The sequence below is a fragment of the Trypanosoma grayi genome, assembly GCF_000691245.1.
Source record: "Trypanosoma grayi strain ANR4 Tgr_7_V1, whole genome shotgun sequence".
Classification (NCBI taxonomy): Eukaryota; Euglenozoa; class Kinetoplastea; order Trypanosomatida; family Trypanosomatidae; genus Trypanosoma; species Trypanosoma grayi.
In genome coordinates, this window is record NW_008825626.1 from 51,953 (window position 1) to 69,502 (window position 17,550).

Sequence of the window (17,550 nt, forward strand, 5' to 3'; positions counted from 1 at the left end):
GCTTGTGGTGCTTCTCTTGAGTTGGTAGAGATGTACGGGAATTCGGGGCCGCCGAAGAAGTACAGTACTCCGCGCGATGTTGGCGAGAATTCGCAGGCGCGACGTGTGTGCCAGAAGTGCGCATCGACAGAGCATTGGACGTTCGAGTGCAAAGATGCTGATAAGGCTGTGCGCAACACGGCGGCACGCCTGAGCAGGACACAGATGCTCCGGTGGGGTATCAAACAGCGGCGGCGCGAGTTTGTGCCGGAGCCGAGTGAGCGGGAGACGTACAGCGCACAGGTGAAGAAGGTGGGGAAGCTGCTGCTCGCCGAAGCGTATGAGGAGGTGCGGCAGAAGCGACGACTGGAGCAGCAGCCACTGGTGAAGGTGGAAAAGGAAGAGGAAGAGGGGACTAACAGAAGGAGCAGCAGCAGCAGCCAAAGAGAGATCAAGCAGGAGGTGAAGATGGAGGGCAAGAGCGAAGACTCTGGCAGGGAAAGGGTGAAGAAGGAAGAGGAGGCTGACAGCTGAGATGTGTGAGGAGGCCGCACTTTCCTCTCTGCTGCTCCTGGATGCCTGTTGTGGTGCATCTTCTTCTCTCTGTGTGTTTATGCATTCGTGGTTTTACCTCTCCGTCCACAAAACTTGCGCTTCAATGCATTCTTTCTCTCTGTCTATCTCTCACTCTCTATTATTTTCCTGTGTTCTTCTTTTTGTTTTGTTTCCGAAGCCGCATCGACACGGGGTAGGGGGTGGAGGGATGATACGGCGCACCCCCACGAGAGCAAAGTGGTTCCGGATGAAGCGGCTGGCGGCGGCAGGGCTGCTGGTGTGGTTGTTCGTGCTACTGCTCGCTGATTACTACCTCACTCACCTCTCGGCAGCGAACATGACTGCGGCGCGGAACGAAATAAACAGCCTGGTGCTTCCACCACCACCACCCGAAACAACAACAACGACAACAGCAGCACCAGCAACAACGACGACAGCCGCAGACGCACCTGAGGCACGCGGTGCGGGGTCGGATATTCCGCCAGAGTTCGCCGAGGCGCTGCAAGTGTTTGAACGAAACTTGGGCGTCGTGGACGGACTGCAGGGGAACCCCGAACAGCCGACGCGCGACTTTACGGACATTGTAGAGCCTCCGGGAAACGGGGTGCCGCTTCCGCACGATGCCAGTCGCGAAGTGGACGCGCGGCAGTGGGAGGCGTGTGACCAGCGCGACGCAGACTTCACACCGGCCCGCGACGCGCTCTGCCAGGCGTATCTTGGCGATCTGAATAACATGCGTTACATCAAGGCCATGTCGTCCCGACTTCTCCAGGGCAGGACTATCAAGTTCAAGGTACACTACGCGCACAATGGCATTGAAGCCATCGTGAAGGTATCGCAAAAAAAGTTCTACTTTGAGGCCACAAGCGAGTACTTGGCGTTTTCTGTGGACCGCGCCCTCAACTTCTCGCGCATTCCCACGTCTGTCTTTGTGCCGCTACCACTTGACTACATGAAGGCCGCCACAGCGTACTCAGTGCTGTTCTCTCAGTGGATTGACCGCTATGTGTTTCAGTACAATTACACAAGGCGCAATTTTGTCCCCTGCAGCTATCCATTGTGGGCTGATGCCAATCGAGCGCCGCTCTGCGCGCATGTGACTATTCAGCTGTGGATGTACGACGTGCACCCCGCCCTTGCGACGTTCTTGGCGCTGCCGTACGAGTATGACAGTTCGTTCGCGGCGAAGTATTACACTCCAGGCCACAGACTTTGGCCACCAAAGAAATCACGGCTTCGAGCTATCGGCGATATACATGATCGCTTTATTTTTGATTTCCTTATCGGCAACACCGATCGAGGGATGAATGATCATAACAACTTTGTTTACGGTGGTTGCAGCTACAAGACGACATGTGAGCGGTCTCCCAAGGAGGAACGCATCAAAGGAATGGCAAAGTATGCTTTTCTTGACCACGGCAGCAGCTTGTACTCGCACAGGGAGCCGAAGGATAACGCCTTCTTTGGTGAACTCGAGCGCATTCCAATTTGTCGATTTCGACGCAGCACGTACAATGCCATGCTTCGCTACCGGGAGACGAACCGGTCACACTCAACTGTGCCTCTAGTGATGGAAATACGCAAAACATTGTCCCCCTACATATTCCGTGTCACGCATCTCTCTGTCTTTGAGAAGGTACAGACACGGCTGGAAAAGATTCTGCGCCTTGTCGAGCGCTGCCTGGAGCTCCACGAACCTGAAGATGTCTTCAGCCTCCCCGCGTACTGGGAGATACCGGTCCCGGAGGAGGCGGAAGATATCGCCGAGCTGGGCGCGCAATTTTGAGCCGTGCAAACTATCCTTTGGACTACACACATATGCGGGAGTGGGTGGGACGCGCATATGCTTCTTTATGACACTGAAGCGTCCCCTGTCATGCCTATGAGAGAATCATTCCAGCTGCTCTCACACCTCAAGGGAACACATCTGTCAGTGGATGCCGCGACTGTTATACTATTATCCACCTGTCTCTCTTTCTCTCTCTTCCTCCCTCTCGATATCCGCCGTCGTCTTGAATAAAGTGCAGCATTATATCTATATAGAACACAGACCCACATCGCAAACGTACACACATAGCTGTGAGTACCTGGGAAGTGAAAGAGTGAGTGAAGAAGAGGGACAACGAGAGAAGTGGTGAGAACACACACACGGACAGACAGGCAGGCGGACGCAGCATGGACTTGGCTGCGTGGGAAGAGAAGGTGCGCAGGATGGAAACGCTCGAGTTTCACGAGATGCGGCTGCTCCTCAGCGCTGTGATGGATCTCCTTATCGACGAAAGCAATGTACCGAANAAACGCTCGAGTTTCACGAGATGCGGCTGCTCCTCAGCGCTGTGATGGATCTCCTTATCGACGAAAGCAATGTACCGAACGTGCCGCTTCCGGTTACGATATGTGGGGACATCCACGGACAGTTCCCTGACTTGCTGCACCTCCTCTCCCTCGCTGGAGAGATTGGCTTGACCAGCATGCACTACATATTTCTTGGTGACCTCGTCGACCGTGGTTACAATAGCGTGGAGGTGCTCACCTTCCTCCTCATCATGAAGGTGAAGTACCCGCGGAAGATCACTCTCATCCGTGGAAACCACGAAACCCGGCAGGTGACGACAACCTACGGTTTTTACGATGAATGCAATAGAAAGTACAATACAACTGAGGTCTGGCGACAGTGCACAGAGGTGTTTGACTGCATGCCGATTGCCGCANACGATGAATGCAATAGAAAGTACAATACAACTGAGGTCTGGCGACAGTGCACAGAGGTGTTTGACTGCATGCCGATTGCCGCACTGATTGAGGGTAGGGGCCTGTGTATTCATGGCGGCCTTTCGCCGGAGGTGCGCACGGTTGATCACATCCGTTTGCTGAACCGTAGACAGGAGATACCGAACGACGGCCCCTTCTCCGACCTCGTCTGGTCAGACCCTGGCAACATCGACGGCTGGGGTGTCTCCCAGCGTGGCGCTGGTCACTTGTTTGGGGCTAACGTTGCCCGCGAGTTCATGTACCGAAACAGGCTAAACTTGGTGGCGCGGGCGCATCAGCTGGTCCAGGAGGGCTTTATGTACCACTTTGACGAAGAGTTCATCTGCACGGTGTGGTCCGCGCCAAACTACTGTTACAGGTGCAAAAATCTGGCGAGTGTTCTCCGTGTACATGAAGATGAATCACGCGAGTTTCTTGTGTTCAGGGAAGTGGAACGACAGTACGAGGAGGACGGCCCAGAGCAGGTGCAGCCATTCTATTTTTTGTAGATTGGCCCTACCCCCCCCAAAAAAAACAAACAAACAAACAAACAACAACAACAGGAGTAAAACATATGATGCGCACAACCTTTCAACTTCTTGGTCGGCAGTGGTGTGGCCTGGCCGTATTGGAAGGCGTTGACACACAAATAAAGGAAAAGAAAAGACATTATACGATTCAACTTTTCAAGTTGGTTTATTGCTATTCGTTCTTTTCCCCCCTTTGCAACACCCTTTTTTGGGGGGTGCGTTTGCGCGGCCAACACACCGAGGGGGAGAATTAGGCGGATACTCCTGCTGCAGTTTGGTCGCGGCACGCGGCAGTCCGCCGCCTCCTCAACCGGCCAGCTGGAAACAAATCTCTTCATGGATGTTGCACGTATTCTTGTACATAGTTGACCAGTCTTGGAGCTGGAGACTTTTTATATTCAGTGGTTTCTGCGGTATTCGCAGCTGGTCACACAGGAGGAACAGCGCCAGCTGTTGTAGATTCGGCTCGCGGGGAGTGGGCCCGTGTCTCCGCTGGCAACCTATTTTGACATATTGTCTCTGCGGGCGCGTTGTGGGACCCCGTTAACTTGGTAGGGGTCTCTCCTTGAGCTGCGGGGGATCGTCGATACGCCATCTGGGTGTGTGACATCTGGACGTTGCCCCCCTCTGCGACAACCTTTGGGAGACTGATGTGCTTCTTTGCCTGGCTTTCGTCCGTGCGAACTTGATGGTGGTGGAACGCTCACCAATCAAACACACACACACACACACACACACACACACACACCGACGTCTACCTTTGGCTTACGGGTTTGTTTGGAGAGGTTTGGCGTTGGATCTCCAGGCTCCTTACTTGTTACAGCTGCGAGCACCCCCTTGGATGGGTGAAATCTCATAGCTGCAGTTGCTTATGCGCACTTTCGTTGAAAGGAAAGGGCTGCAGCTTTTTTTTTCTACAAAAATATTTTTACTGCTCCTTCTGCCTTTTACATTTATTACTGGGCGATTGCGTTTGCCAAGGCACCGGCTGTGATGACCCCTTGCCTCTGCATTTGTTCTCTCACCACTTATTTTTTCCCGTCAGACTCCATCCTTCCTTGTGGCTCTCCAAAAAAACAAAGAAAAAAGGGTCGTTGCTACCAAGGCATGTTGTGCCCACAGCTCTTGGAGGCCGCGAAGGGATCGTCGCTTCTGCTTGCGCGCGACGTACAACTCCCACAAGAGCATGTGCGAGCCGCGTTTGAATCGATTCGTGCGGGTGAGCAAGGATACGAGGTGCTCTACACTGTCACGGGTAACAACAACCGCGCAACGGATATTGTTCTCTGCCGTGACGCGCAGGAAGCAGCTAAGGTGCAGGAGTCAATTGACGGCGCGCACGTTGACGTCTATGCACTGTTGCACCAAAAGAATGTAGCCGACGTGCACCCACGGCGGTCACCGCCTGCTTTGGCACCGAGGGGTGCGCTGTTCCGCCGAGAGTACCGAGTTGTGACGCGGGAGGAAGCGGAGGCGCGCGCGGCTACAGGCGCAAAAGCACCACCGGAAGTTGTGCCGTTGGGTGAAACACCGCCACCTGCTCTGGCACCGCTGAGTAAATCCCCAGTGAGCGAGGCGCCACAGACCGCAGAGCGTGTAGAGACGCCGGCTGCACTGGTGAGGCTGACGGCTTACGAGGAGATCGCGGCTCGTGGACCGGCAGCCGTGCCAGAGAGGCCCAAGCCCGCCCAGAGGGAGGCCGGGGAGAAGCGACAGAAGACACTCTTCGGCAGTCCAGTGGGTGGCGTGAAGCACGCCCGCCCAGCCGCCGGGCAAGCTACCAAGGCGGAGCCAAAACAGAAGAAGACCAAGGCTGCGACCCCAAAGGCGGAAAAGAGCGCAGGCACCACAAGCCTCATGAAGTTGGCCAAGGCATCGACTAAGAGGGATAGCGGCAACAACAACGCGGGCTTTACAGCCACCACCATGACCAAAACTATCGGAAAGGGTTTCCTTGACGAGGATGAAGAGGAGAATCACCGCGATAGCAGTTGTGGCAGCAGTAGAAGTGATTCATCACGATGTGACGAAGGCTTTCTCGAGGATACTGGGCCTGTCCTTGATGTCAATCTCACAGTAACGACGAACGATGACATTATCATTTGTGACGATGCACCGCCCATGGTGTTTCGCGCCGCTGAACCTGTTTTTAATGCAGGAAAGAAAGAACCCAACTACCAGCAACAACAACAAAAGAAACAGTGTGATGGCGCTGGTGGTAATGCCCAACCGAAGCTCACAGGATTCTTTCAGCAAGAGGTTGTGGCCTTCCAGAAGGCGTACACTCGCGAAGTGACGACCGACACTGTCTTTGAGAATGGAGAATATATTTGCAAGGACGTTGTGAGCTACCGCCAGAATGAGAGCAATGAAATCATTTCAGAGGAGGAGTATCATAGAAGAAGCGCGGAAATCATGTGTCGTTNTCAGGAGGCCGCACAGAAGGCGCATCCTAATAGAAGCAATACCTCATCTTCGAGCACTGGCGATGCCACAGCGGCCTCTGTGGAGGCCGCGAGGGGCAGCAGGCCACCTAAGATTGAGAAGCAAGTAAGATCACAACCAAAGACGCTCATATCATACTTTAACACAGCATCGTCGTGATGTGAGTCAAAAGGAGTTACATAATGAGTTATAGAGCAATCCCATAGATGCTGATTCTGTTCTTCAAGACGCGAAATACGAAAAAAAAAACATATATATTTTTTTTTCGGTTTGCCTCTCGTTGGCATGTGTGTGTGTGTGTGTATGTGCTGTGTGGGTGACTCTCCATATATATATATATATTGTTTTTCCCTCCCCTGTGGCTCACCGTCGTTCCCCCCTTACTCCCTTTTCTGCCTTGGAGGAAGAGGAATGCTAGGGGGATGAACAAGCAGCTTCTGCAGACGCTTCCCCTGGCGAAGGGGAAAGACATCCACAACCGAGTGGCGAAACTGGCGCTCTACAAGGAGTGCATCGCCCTTGCCATGAGTGTTGGTGACCCACTCGTGCGGAAGCACACGCTGGCGGAGGTGAGGGAAAAGTGGACGCAGAGCCGCGGTGACGGTGGGCAAACACTTCAGTTGCAAATAGCGAGCGCGCTTGATCGTATATCATACGGCCGTATGTGCGTCTCAAAGCAGCGCCTGCGGCTAATCCCGAACGCCAGCGAGAAGTACGACTGGGACGTCGTCAACCCCCTTGAACACCACGAGCGCCGCATCCGCAAGCGTGCGGAGAAGGAGAACCCTGACGCATTTCCGCACGGCGAGGGGAAGCGTGACTTCGTGCCCATGACAAACTGGGGCTACGCCAACATGGACCCCGACGCCGTCATGCGGCACAAGGAGCTGACGGACCGGCAGCACTTCATGGGGCCGCACTGGCGCAACAAACCGAAACCAATGATCCTCGAGGACCTCAGTTTCGAGGAGCAGCTGCACGTGCAGTTTCAGAGCAAGCCGAAGATGAAGAGGACTCCAAAGAAACACTATTGAGAAGGGTTTTGCTGTTGTTTCTTTCTGTCCTTGCTCCGGTTCTGCTATTGACGCATATTAACGCGTGCTCACGCACTTCAGTTTGTGTATCTTTCAGTCTGTATGAGTGTGCTGTTCTACCAGCGATGCCTCCCTGGGGTCTTTTCTCCTCTTGAACTTTTCCCTTCGTTCATGCAGTTCCGTGAAGAGCGAGTGATGAGCCAGGCTAGCTGGGTGAAGGATCAGCTCCTCAATCAGGGGGCGAATCACTTCGTCATCTTCTCATCCCTAGGCCAGGTGCTGGAGAGCAGCGGGGACTTCCAGGATCAGGAGAAGCAGCTGCTGGCGTATACAATAGTGCAGCAGGCCTCTGCTCTGCTAAAGTCTGGAGAGACACTGAAACGCATCTCCATGACATTTGACGATGTTGTATACATCGCCACAACAATCACAACACATGGTGAGAACCTTGGTATCTTCGTAAAGAGACCTGCGGCTGATGCGCTGACGTCAATATAACTGTGCACCTTCCGTGCTTCTTGACGTACCGCAATCTTGAGAGGCTTTGAGTTGGAGCTTGGGTTAGGTTGGAGTGACAGAAGCATGAATGCTGAATTGCCTTCCAGTTTGCTGCCACAACTTTTTTCTCTGCCCATTTCTTTTTTTTGTTATTCTTATTCTCCTTTTGTTTTTGCGTGTGCAATTCCCTTCATTGCGTGCGTATGCTTGGGTCTGTTTGTGCGTGCTCAGTATGACAAGGAGGGACGAGGCTTGGACCATTTGTAGTGTGTGGTGAGAATGGAACATTACGCCCTTATCGACGCAGTTCGCGGAAAAACGGAGCCGCTGCGGGTGGGAAAGAATCTCATTGGGCGGAGCTGTGCCCACCGTGTCGACGGTGCATCGTTCATTGGTTTAGAGTCCCCCAACGGCGCAGTGAGCCGATTGCAGGCCATCGTTGAGCTTGCGGAAAATGGTGATGCGTGGATTAGTGATTGCAACAGCACGAATGGGACATTTGTGGCCGTCAAGGAGGGACTTGGCATTCGACTTCAACCGGAGCGCTTCTACCAACTAAAACCGGGCACACGTGTCACTTTCGGTGATGCGGAAATGGTCTTCGACGACAACTGCGTGTTGAGCGATGCGTGCACGCGGAGGAGTGGTGTGCCCGCTCAAACGCCGTGCTCGTTAAGCACAAGTTTCGCCACACTCCCGGGCGGCGCGTGTGGAGAACGCGTTGGTGGAGGCGATGGCTTACGCCTCTCCGCTGCTCTAGCTCCTTCGGTTGATGTTGCTGCGACAGAGGGATTGAGCGCCGAGGTGGAGGCACACGCAAACACCACTGCAGCATGCGACTCGCACGAAGGTGCATCAGGTATGAGCACAAGTGGGCGCAATGAGTCCACACCGTACCTCGACGAGGTGCGAAAAAACAACAGAAAGAAGAGAAGTCGTTCTATCTGCGATGCGACGCCGCACGGATGCATCAATTCTTCGACCACCGCTTCCATCGTTTCTCCTTCTCCTCATCCTCCGCCTGCTGCAGCTGCTGCTTCTGTGCAGCGACTGCGGCGGGTGTGCTATTCGGGCATGGACGCAGAGGCGAAGGGCCGCGCGCAGAAAGTGGCGCGGCGGAATGGCTGGTGCACAACGGACTCTGTCCTCGACGCGGATGTTCTCATCGTTGCTTCCCCAGCTGCGCGGACGCCGAAGTTTCTCGTCGCCGTCGGCCGCGGCATTCCTGTGGTGACGGAGGCGTTCCTGGAGGATGGGGATGTGACGAGGCTGGAGAAGTACGTGCCGTCGCTGAGCCACGGCCCCAACGCTTACAGCGCGGAGGACCTCCGAAAAGTTGTCCATCGCAGCTGCAAGACGCCACTCCTGCAGGGGATGTCGTTTCAGCTGGGCGCTCTACCACCAAAGGCACGCAGTGTAGCGCGCGAGGTCATCACCGGTTGCGGTGGGGATACTTCGCGCCGCCAGCCGCAGGACACCGTGCACCTCACAGAGGAGAGCCTCGACAAGTTGTACGATGCGGTGCTGCGCGGCGAGCGGCCGTGAGGTATAAAGAAAGCAATACACACAGACCAGCCAATCAACAACAACCCCCCCTCCCTCCCAAAAAAAAAAAATGTGTGTGATGGTCATTGGTGGCTGTATGCATCTTCTCCAGCGCGTTTCTAAATTGTTTTCTACTGCTGCTTGTTTGCTCTCTTTGTTGCTAATGACTCCTGTGAAATGCAGTGTAGGAGAAGGCTTCGTTGCTGGCCTTTGTTTTTTCCTTCTAATTGGTTCAGTGGAATTTCATAAATCCATGCGGAAGCGCGGGCGTTCTCTCTCTGATGTGTCCGGTTCCATCGACGTGCTTGTCTCCTGCACACGTGTTTGCGCAGTGAGTGCGAGCCCGTTGGTGTCGCGTAGCGGCGATGATGGCGACTCGCAGAGCATCGGCAGTGACGCCGCTCGCATGCAGGCGGTTTCCAACTTGAGTGCCGACCAGATGGACTCCCAGAAGAGCGCGGCGAATGCCTTTACAACGGAGATGAGCTTCTTCAGCAGGGTGGAGGAGGACATTGCAGACATGTGTGTCTACTTGGCGCGGACCGTCTCCACGGCACGGACCCACGACGCCTTCGTCTCACTGGTCGAACACTTTGTGAAACACGGCCCGGAGACTGTCATGCTCTCGCTTAAGCGCTCGGGTTTGCAGCCGCGGCTGCTAGACCTTCTCTGCAGATCCTCATTCCAGTGGTCCAGAGGAGAGTGTCAGCGCCTCTTCCTTAATTTCTTCGTTCTCGTAGTGAAACTGAGCGATACAGAGGCACTATGCGATTCTGCACTAATTTCATTTCTGTTACTGAACAGCCAGCCAACAAAGAAAGCACTCCAACCACCACCGTCGCTGACATCAACGACATTGTCACCAGCAGCTTCGTCACCTGGTGAAGAATCTTTAGTAGTTGAACGACCATTGCATTGGTCACAGCGCGTGAGACAAGCGAAAGTGGTGGCGAAGGCATCTCCGCGGGAGCCAAACACCACTGATTTGAAGGCAGTGGTGGGACAGCTTTGTGGGACGGAGACTGATGTCTCCGGGGCATCTCTGGCACTCCGGGCGTTGCTGGACATTGTGTTCAGGCAGAACCGCAACACTGCGCTCCATGCTGACACCAGCGTGTGTCTCATGTTCGCTGAGCTTGATGGCTTTGACATCGTTGCCGCTTTCCTCACCGGCGAGGAATGCTCAGACGCTCTACATCTGCTGGAGGCGGTGACCCTCTGCGAAGGTCTGCGCACCCTCCATGCGTTGAAACTGGAAAGGACGGCTGCTTGTTTAGTGCGCTTTCTCACTGGCAAGGACGGGAAACAGAGGATGGAGGATGAGGCGTGGCACAACACGATGAACGCCGCCTTGCGTGTTTTGACAAACGTGACGGGGCTTGTCCCCTCCGTTTTGTGTGAGCTGCTGCAGGAGGGCCGCGCGCTGGCGGAACTGGCCGCAGAGGTGCTGACGGACGCCGACGCTCCGCCGGACACGCTCGCCTTCACTCTGTGCCTCGTGACGAACATCGTGAAGTGGGAGGCCCGTGAGCGGATTGATGCGTTCACGAGTTGCCTCGTCGAGGACCCGTCGTTTCTGCCACGCGTGGCCTCCCTGACATTTCGCGCGTACCACGCGGAGGACACGGAGAAGAACGTCGTGGCGGGATACTACGCCCTCCTGCTTGCCGTCCTCTCGCTGTGCGCCTCACCGGCGCTGCAGCTGCGTGTGCCCGTCATGACTGCCGTCGCCCACGCCACGAAGGGAACAGTGGCGGGGAAGATGGTGGAGGCGAAGCCCATGACGCTCATTGTGGCGCTCCTGCAGGAGTTCGTGCTCTTCCAGGGCTCGGCGGGGTCGCTGACAAAGGAGAGCCTCGTCTCCATGAGCAGCATCATAGACAGCGTTGTGCTTCACAACGACATAGAGGTCGTATCAGACGGTTGATTCTCTCCCTTTTAAGTCACACCCACGGAAAAGAAGCAATAACGTGACTCACTTGGTTTCATTTCTCCCATTATCTTTTTCCCTCGGTTTTATCATCATCGCCAGCAGCCGCAGCCGGGGTGTTGTGCTTGCACAATAATTTTTTGTTTTGCTGCGTTTTTTGTTTGTGGCTTCAATGTTGCATTCTTGTTTCTCGTCTTGTATTCTTTTTTTTTTTTTTTTGCATCTGCAGAGGTTCTGTGTTAAATCCGCAGTAAGATTGCCCTTTCCCCACTCCGCAATATTCTCAACGATGTCTGTGCGAGTTGTTGTGAGGTGCAGGCCACTGAGCGACGATGAACGGCATGATAAGACCAGAGTGATTGTGCGCATGAACGACAACGAGGTCCAGGTGGTGGGCTCGTTGGAGGGGCACAGTGGGAAGTTCTACTACGACGAGGCGCTATGGTCAGCGCAGGTGGTGGTGGAGGGCAGCAAGAACCCGCACGTGCCGCAGGAAGCCGTGTACAAGCCCGTCGCATTCGAGCTGATCAACCACGTCCTGACGGGGTATAATGGCTGCATCTTCGCGTACGGTCAGACCGGCAGCGGCAAGACATATTCCATGATAGGCACGCCGGAGGACCCTGGCGTCATTCCGCGCATCGCAACAAACATCTTTAGGGAGACGAAGAGCCTTGCCGACAACGGCGTTGAATCGTGTGTGGAGGTGTCCTTCTTTGAGATCTACAACGAGAAGGTGCGCTGCCTGCTATGCCCCGCCGACGGCGACTTTGACAACTCGTCGCTGCGGGTGCGGGAACATCCGAAGTTTGGCCCGTTCGTGGAGGGCCTCACGAAGTTCGTCGTGTCGTCGGAGGTGGAGTTTCTGCGTCTGATGCGCGACGGCAACCAAGTCCGCACCGCCGCCGCGACGTCGATGAACGCGGTGAGCAGTCGCTCCCACGCCGTCTTTGCCGTAACGCTGACACAAAAGCGCACAAACGGGCGGCTCGTGACGACGAAGACGTCTCGGCTGAACCTCGTCGACCTCGCCGGCAGCGAGCGTCTGTCCAAGACGATGGCGACGGGTAGGCGGCTTGTGGAAGGGGCGAACATCAACAAATCGCTTGCGTGCCTGGGCAACGTCATCAGCAGCCTCGCGGAGGAGCAGGAGATGGGGAAATCGCGCCACATTCCCTATCGTGACTCCGTTCTCACGTGGATCCTGAAGGACAACCTTGGAGGTAACTCCAAGACGGTGATGCTCGCCACCATCAGTCCCTCCTCGGCGCAGTACGAGGAGACGATGAGCACGCTGCGCTACGCGGAACGGGCAAAGAAGATTGTCAACAAAGCAGTGGTCAATGAGAGCAACAATAACGAGGTGATCGCCGCGCTGCAGAAGGAGATTGAAGAGCTGAAACTCCAGCTGCAAGGTGCATCGGAGAGCGAGCGCATCAAATTATCGGAGGACCTAGCAGCCAGTGAGGCGATTCAGAAGGAGCTGCAAATGTCGCTCGAGGAAAAACTCGCAGAAACAAGAAGAGTGATGGAAGAGCGCGAGACATACATGCGTCATCTTGAGGAGCAGCTGGAGACGCAACGGGGTGAGATCGAGAATCTGCGCAATGAAAATGCGGAGAAGGAGCGGCGTATTGAGGAGCTGCTGCAGCACATCGAGGAGGTGCAGAAGAGACTTGGTGGACGGGGGAATGCGGAGGTAGAGCAGCTGCTTGAACAAGTGGCGGCATTGGAGTCTGAGCAGCACGCGGCTACTGAGAAGTGTGCACCGTCGAGCTCTTATGTTTCACAGGACATCGATGATGTGCTGCTGCGACCAGAGCATCTGGGCAACGTGCGGCCGCAGGAGCTAGAGGACAGCAGGGTCACCGTCCGCGCGTTGGCAAAGGCCTTTGAAGCGATCGGGTCGGATCCGCTAGTGGTGAAGCGCACCGCTGCCACGGACGAGGTGCTGCATTTCGACCCCGTCGCGATGCATGTGCGTGCCTTTGAAAAGAGGGCGGCGGGGGACCAACATCCACCCGATGCTCCCACCGAGGAGGAAGACTTGTTGGATGCGCTGCTTGGCTTAGAGGATGATCCCGAGCAGCAGCAGCAGCAGCGGGGCGACGACGCCAATGAGAATGATGATGTTGATTTGGAGCTTGACCTCGACGTGGAAGAAGATGAAGATGTCGTGTTGGATGAAGACGGCATGGACATGGACCTTGACCTCGAACTTGACCTCGAAGACGAGGGAGCAGTTGATCAGGCAGGAGGACAGGAGAATGGGGCTGATGAGGCGGCCTCAGAGGAGCTTGAACTGGGGGATGATAATGACGAATACGGCGAGGCAAGTTCGCAGGCCGACTCGCTAGAGATTGACGATGGTATGGAGGTCGAAGTCTACGAGGAGGCCTTCGCTGGCGACGCGGATGATAGCCCGAAGGTGCCGAAGGAGGTTAATGAAGGTTTCACCTCCTCTGACATGGTCGATGACACGAGTGCTCCTGTGCCAACTTCTACTGCCAGCGTTGCGACCGCCACCGATGGTGTGACGCACAACGCCGGCTTTCTCTCACCCTTTCCGACCATCACGACACTGGTGGTACCATCGCACGCTCTACCCAACAATCGCTATCTCTGCGAGCTATTTCGAGTGATTAAAATGAGCGACATGATGCTCATTGGGACCAAGAAGGAGCGGATTTGGCTTGTCGACTTCTTCCGGCGTCGCTTTGCAAACCTGGATATGAGTGGATACATTTCGTTTGAATATCCCTCTGGCAACCTGTATCGTGTGGAGAAGGACCCCGTCAACTCGAGACGTCTGACGCTTCATTTCTTTGAGGCGCCACACCCATACGAGTTAGAGTTCACATCAAGTGACCGCCGGCAGCGCTTCTACGAGGTGGCCATGACGCTTCGACGCAATTCGATCATGTGGTGCCCCTCGTTGTGCCTCGAGAATGAAAACGACACAATTCTGAACGTGCAGGGTACGACGGTGGACCGGCCGAACGCTAAGCAGGTAAAGGTTAATGGGGAGACAAAGCTCATGGTTGCCCGCATGCCATATGAGGTGATAGACTTGTGGTATGGCTGCTTCTCAATGAAGAGCCGCGCGCTGCCACATAGTGCCGCCGTGCTTGGAAGTTTCCTGCCGCGTAACTCACACGAGGTCTACATCATCGGCGTGATGGACGTACCGCATGCTTTTATCGGTAATGACGAGCTGTCCCGGTTCTTTCTTGAGTACCTGGGTGTGTCGCTCTACTACGTTCTTGCCAACACTACCGTGCACTCCAAGAAGAAGAACACAAATAACGCTATTATTATCATTGTTCGGCGCTCCTTTATTCTACGAGCCTCACACATTGAGGCGGTAGAGACAACACCAGTGTACAGGGATGACATTGCGAAGGGCGACTTCACCGCGGTGGGTTGTGCTCTGCGCATCAACGAGACAACCCTCGGTCTCATTCTTGTCAATGCGAAGCTGTCAAGGTGCTCGACATTGGCACGTGCCGGATGCCTGCGGTTGTTGATGAGTAGTTTTCCATTTGGCGACATCTCTGTTGATGTCGGGGTGCGGTTTGACTACTTTATCGTCTCGGGTGCCTTCAATTTTGGGACCGACTTTAAGAGTGACGATATGCTTCTTGCGCAGATGAAGGCGGCAAATCTCATGTCGGATATGGAGGAAGCCACGCCCAGCGCCGCTATACTGAATGCGCCGGAGTCGATACGCATCTTCTACGCCGTTCGCCCACATGTGTGCCGTCTTGACATCAAACAATACACAAGCTCACGGGCCCTGACGATGCCCAATGCATTTGTGTCTGCGGATGTTTTCTGCCAGCGGGCCTTTCTAAGTGTCTTTGGTGAACAGGTTCCGTGTGTCCAGCTGGTTCTGGACAAACTGGCGCTCATCTCACCAAACGGGCGCATTCCGCCTGTGTACTCCCCGGAGCTGCGCATCTCCGCGGACTGGATCGACGGCAGCCCACTCCACGCACCATTCGCCAAGAGCAGTGACTCATACACGCTGTCGGGACGGGCGGTGCCTGTGGTGGCACCAACAGTCAGCAACATGGAATTCCTGCGTCTGCAAACTATCAGTTTCTCATTGCTGGGATTCCTCGACACATCCAAAAAAAAACAGAAGACAGTCATTGCTTCGGGTGCTTTACCATTGAAGAACATGTTTGAGATGGGTAAGGCTGTGGAGTTTGATGTTTCACTGTATTATCGTGCATGTCGCGTAGGGACTCTCAGAGGCTCACTCTTGATGGTGTTGTATGAAAGAAACACTACGGATCTTGCTGGGCTTCGCTCCGAACGCGACGTTGTGGTTGTATCGTGCTACGAGAACCAAGTACTAGACGGAAAGAACTGGGTGCCGACCATTTTTTCGCAGCACCATGCTTACAGCTTTTCGCTTTCTGATGCAACGATGGAATGCAGCAGGGAGAGCTTTGAGCTTCCCGATCCGGCAAAATGGATGTGGCTTGACCAATGGCGCCATGATGTACTTCAGTACGACGCGGAGGGGTGGACTTATGCCACGGGGTTCCACCAGCCGTTTCAATATAAGTGCATGAAGTCCTGTGGTGTGCGTCGGCGTCGCTGGACGCGGGCTATGCAGGCTAGCGATCCCCTCACCCTGCACAACTACCTGATGCTTCTGAAGTCTAACGGCCAGGCTTCTCAGGCTGATTAACATACCTAGTAGACTGTAAGTGTCAATATCGACTTCCTTTCTTGAATATCATAAACGAATACCTCAAGAAAAAGGTGAAGGAATTGGAGCTGAAAAGTGACTCAGTACTCTGTTCATATGCCCTTTAGTTTTTTTTGTTTTTTTTTTTCATTTTATTTACTCAAGACTTGAGCGGTGTATAATTGGTGCTTTTTTGTGTGTTAAAGCTGTTTTTGTTGTGCTTGCATGCGCTGTGTTATGAAGTTGTGGAGAGTCTCCTGTTTTCTTCGCTGTGCATTTTTTTTTTCGGTTTTGCAGCTACGGTGTTTGCCCGTAGGCATATTAGAAGGTTTTCTCATGCCGCCTAAGGCCCCGCTCACTATATCGGTTCCGCTCAATAGTGCCCCTCAACGGACGGCCCCAGTAGCCGATGCGCAGCGTCCCTTGGGAAGTGCGACAACGGTGAGGCCGAATGCGCGCCCCATTGGCATGGGCAGGCACGCTGCGGGTGTACCGAGCGGAAGGAATGAAATGGAGAGCTATTTTGAGCGTCTCTTGGCTCTGGGCCGCGTTAACGGTTTAGATGCTATGGGGGCCAAGGGTATTGAGCAGCTCTGCGGGGACCTTTCTATTACACTCAACTCATTTGAGATGTATACGCTCATCTGGAAGATGGGCATTACGCGGGGTGGATGCATTCCACGTGCGGATTGGTTAACGACGATGTACGCGTACAAAATCAAGCATCCAATTGATCTGAAGCTAAACTTAACAGAATGGGTAAAAGAGGCGAGGGAGGAGGCGTTCATAGAATTCTACAATGAGCTGTACGATTACATTCGTGGCGAGGAAGCACGTCTCATGCCTGCTGATAATGCAATAAAGGCGTGGGCAGTTCTGTTTGCACATGAGCCGCGTATCCGGTCTTGGATTGAGTGGTACACCGTTGTACACAAACGCGATGTGACACGCGATGTGTGGCGGCAGCTGGCAGTCTTCTTTTCTACCGTACCCAAAATCGAGGTGTACTCTGTGGAGGACAAGTGGCCCAGCGCCATTGACAGCTATGTGGAGTGGTGCGTCTCTTCTCATTAACATTTCCCTCTCACTTGCCATGTGTGTGACTGTACAATTGGGGGAAGAAAAGTATACAGAGTGTGTGGTGCTATCTTGTTTGTGCTGTAATGCAACAACGATCCCTGTTCACTACCTGTTTGCTTTTCTTACTTCTCTAACTTGGGTATCCCACAGACGCCTCTGCAGAAACATAAACGCTCGCACACATTCTCGCACCTTCGTTTATACCTGGGCATCTTGCGAGGCGCCAAGTGATGCGCCGTTAGGGCAAAAAAAAAAAACAACAACAACGACAACGAAAAAGTGTGGCTGTGTTTGAAATTACTTTTGTTGCTGGCGCGAACCTGAGTAAGGGAAGTAAAGAAAATCGTCATGGTCACACTGCTGCCCACTTGGCTGCCACACTGGACGACATGGTCATGCTTATTTTGCTACAGAGAAACTGCTCATATTCTTCTCAGGAGTCGGATGGTTATTTGCAGCGGCTAGATTGTGCTGTATTCTGTGACAATTAGGCTGTTATGA

At 54.2% G+C, this 17,550-nt stretch overlaps 10 protein-coding genes across 10 annotated transcripts; all 10 read left to right on the forward strand.

The window, feature by feature from the left end:
• Positions 1-30: 30 nt before the first annotated feature.
• Positions 31-513, forward strand: DQ04_00071200 (hypothetical protein; the record flags this gene model as incomplete). Its single annotated transcript, XM_009308053.1, has 1 exon — positions 31-513. The coding sequence occupies one exon, from the start codon at positions 31-33 to the stop codon at positions 511-513; it is 483 nt and encodes a 160-aa protein (XP_009306328.1).
• Positions 514-781: 268 nt separating this feature from the next.
• DQ04_00071210 (hypothetical protein) lies at positions 782-2,320 on the forward strand (the record flags this gene model as incomplete). Its single annotated transcript, XM_009308054.1, has 1 exon — positions 782-2,320. The coding sequence occupies one exon, from the start codon at positions 782-784 to the stop codon at positions 2,318-2,320; it is 1,539 nt and encodes a 512-aa protein (XP_009306329.1).
• Positions 2,321-2,849: 529 nt separating this feature from the next.
• DQ04_00071220 (putative serine/threonine protein phosphatase) lies at positions 2,850-3,794 on the forward strand (the record flags this gene model as incomplete). Its single annotated transcript, XM_009308055.1, has 1 exon — positions 2,850-3,794. The coding sequence occupies one exon, from the start codon at positions 2,850-2,852 to the stop codon at positions 3,792-3,794; it is 945 nt and encodes a 314-aa protein (XP_009306330.1).
• A 1,128-nt stretch (positions 3,795-4,922) lies between these two features.
• Positions 4,923-6,419, forward strand: DQ04_00071230 (hypothetical protein; the record flags this gene model as incomplete). Its single annotated transcript, XM_009308056.1, has 1 exon — positions 4,923-6,419. One exon carries the CDS (start codon positions 4,923-4,925, stop codon positions 6,417-6,419), a length of 1,497 nt encoding a protein of 498 aa, XP_009306331.1.
• A 263-nt stretch (positions 6,420-6,682) lies between these two features.
• DQ04_00071240 (hypothetical protein) lies at positions 6,683-7,294 on the forward strand (the record flags this gene model as incomplete). Its single annotated transcript, XM_009308057.1, has 1 exon — positions 6,683-7,294. The coding sequence occupies one exon, from the start codon at positions 6,683-6,685 to the stop codon at positions 7,292-7,294; it is 612 nt and encodes a 203-aa protein (XP_009306332.1).
• A 195-nt stretch (positions 7,295-7,489) lies between these two features.
• DQ04_00071250 (hypothetical protein) lies at positions 7,490-7,792 on the forward strand (the record flags this gene model as incomplete). Its single annotated transcript, XM_009308058.1, has 1 exon — positions 7,490-7,792. One exon carries the CDS (start codon positions 7,490-7,492, stop codon positions 7,790-7,792), a length of 303 nt encoding a protein of 100 aa, XP_009306333.1.
• A 279-nt stretch (positions 7,793-8,071) lies between these two features.
• On the forward strand, positions 8,072-9,337 carry DQ04_00071260 (hypothetical protein; the record flags this gene model as incomplete). The annotated part of the gene is made up of 1 exon (XM_009308059.1): positions 8,072-9,337. One exon carries the CDS (start codon positions 8,072-8,074, stop codon positions 9,335-9,337), a length of 1,266 nt encoding a protein of 421 aa, XP_009306334.1.
• Positions 9,338-9,590: 253 nt separating this feature from the next.
• Positions 9,591-11,264, forward strand: DQ04_00071270 (hypothetical protein; the record flags this gene model as incomplete). Its single annotated transcript, XM_009308060.1, has 1 exon — positions 9,591-11,264. One exon carries the CDS (start codon positions 9,591-9,593, stop codon positions 11,262-11,264), a length of 1,674 nt encoding a protein of 557 aa, XP_009306335.1.
• Positions 11,265-11,556: 292 nt separating this feature from the next.
• Positions 11,557-15,969, forward strand: DQ04_00071280 (putative Unc104-like kinesin; the record flags this gene model as incomplete). Its single annotated transcript, XM_009308061.1, has 1 exon — positions 11,557-15,969. One exon carries the CDS (start codon positions 11,557-11,559, stop codon positions 15,967-15,969), a length of 4,413 nt encoding a protein of 1,470 aa, XP_009306336.1.
• A 336-nt stretch (positions 15,970-16,305) lies between these two features.
• On the forward strand, positions 16,306-17,043 carry DQ04_00071290 (DCN1-like protein 2; the record flags this gene model as incomplete). The annotated part of the gene is made up of 1 exon (XM_009308062.1): positions 16,306-17,043. One exon carries the CDS (start codon positions 16,306-16,308, stop codon positions 17,041-17,043), a length of 738 nt encoding a protein of 245 aa, XP_009306337.1.
• Between the last annotated feature and the right edge of the window lie 507 nt (positions 17,044-17,550).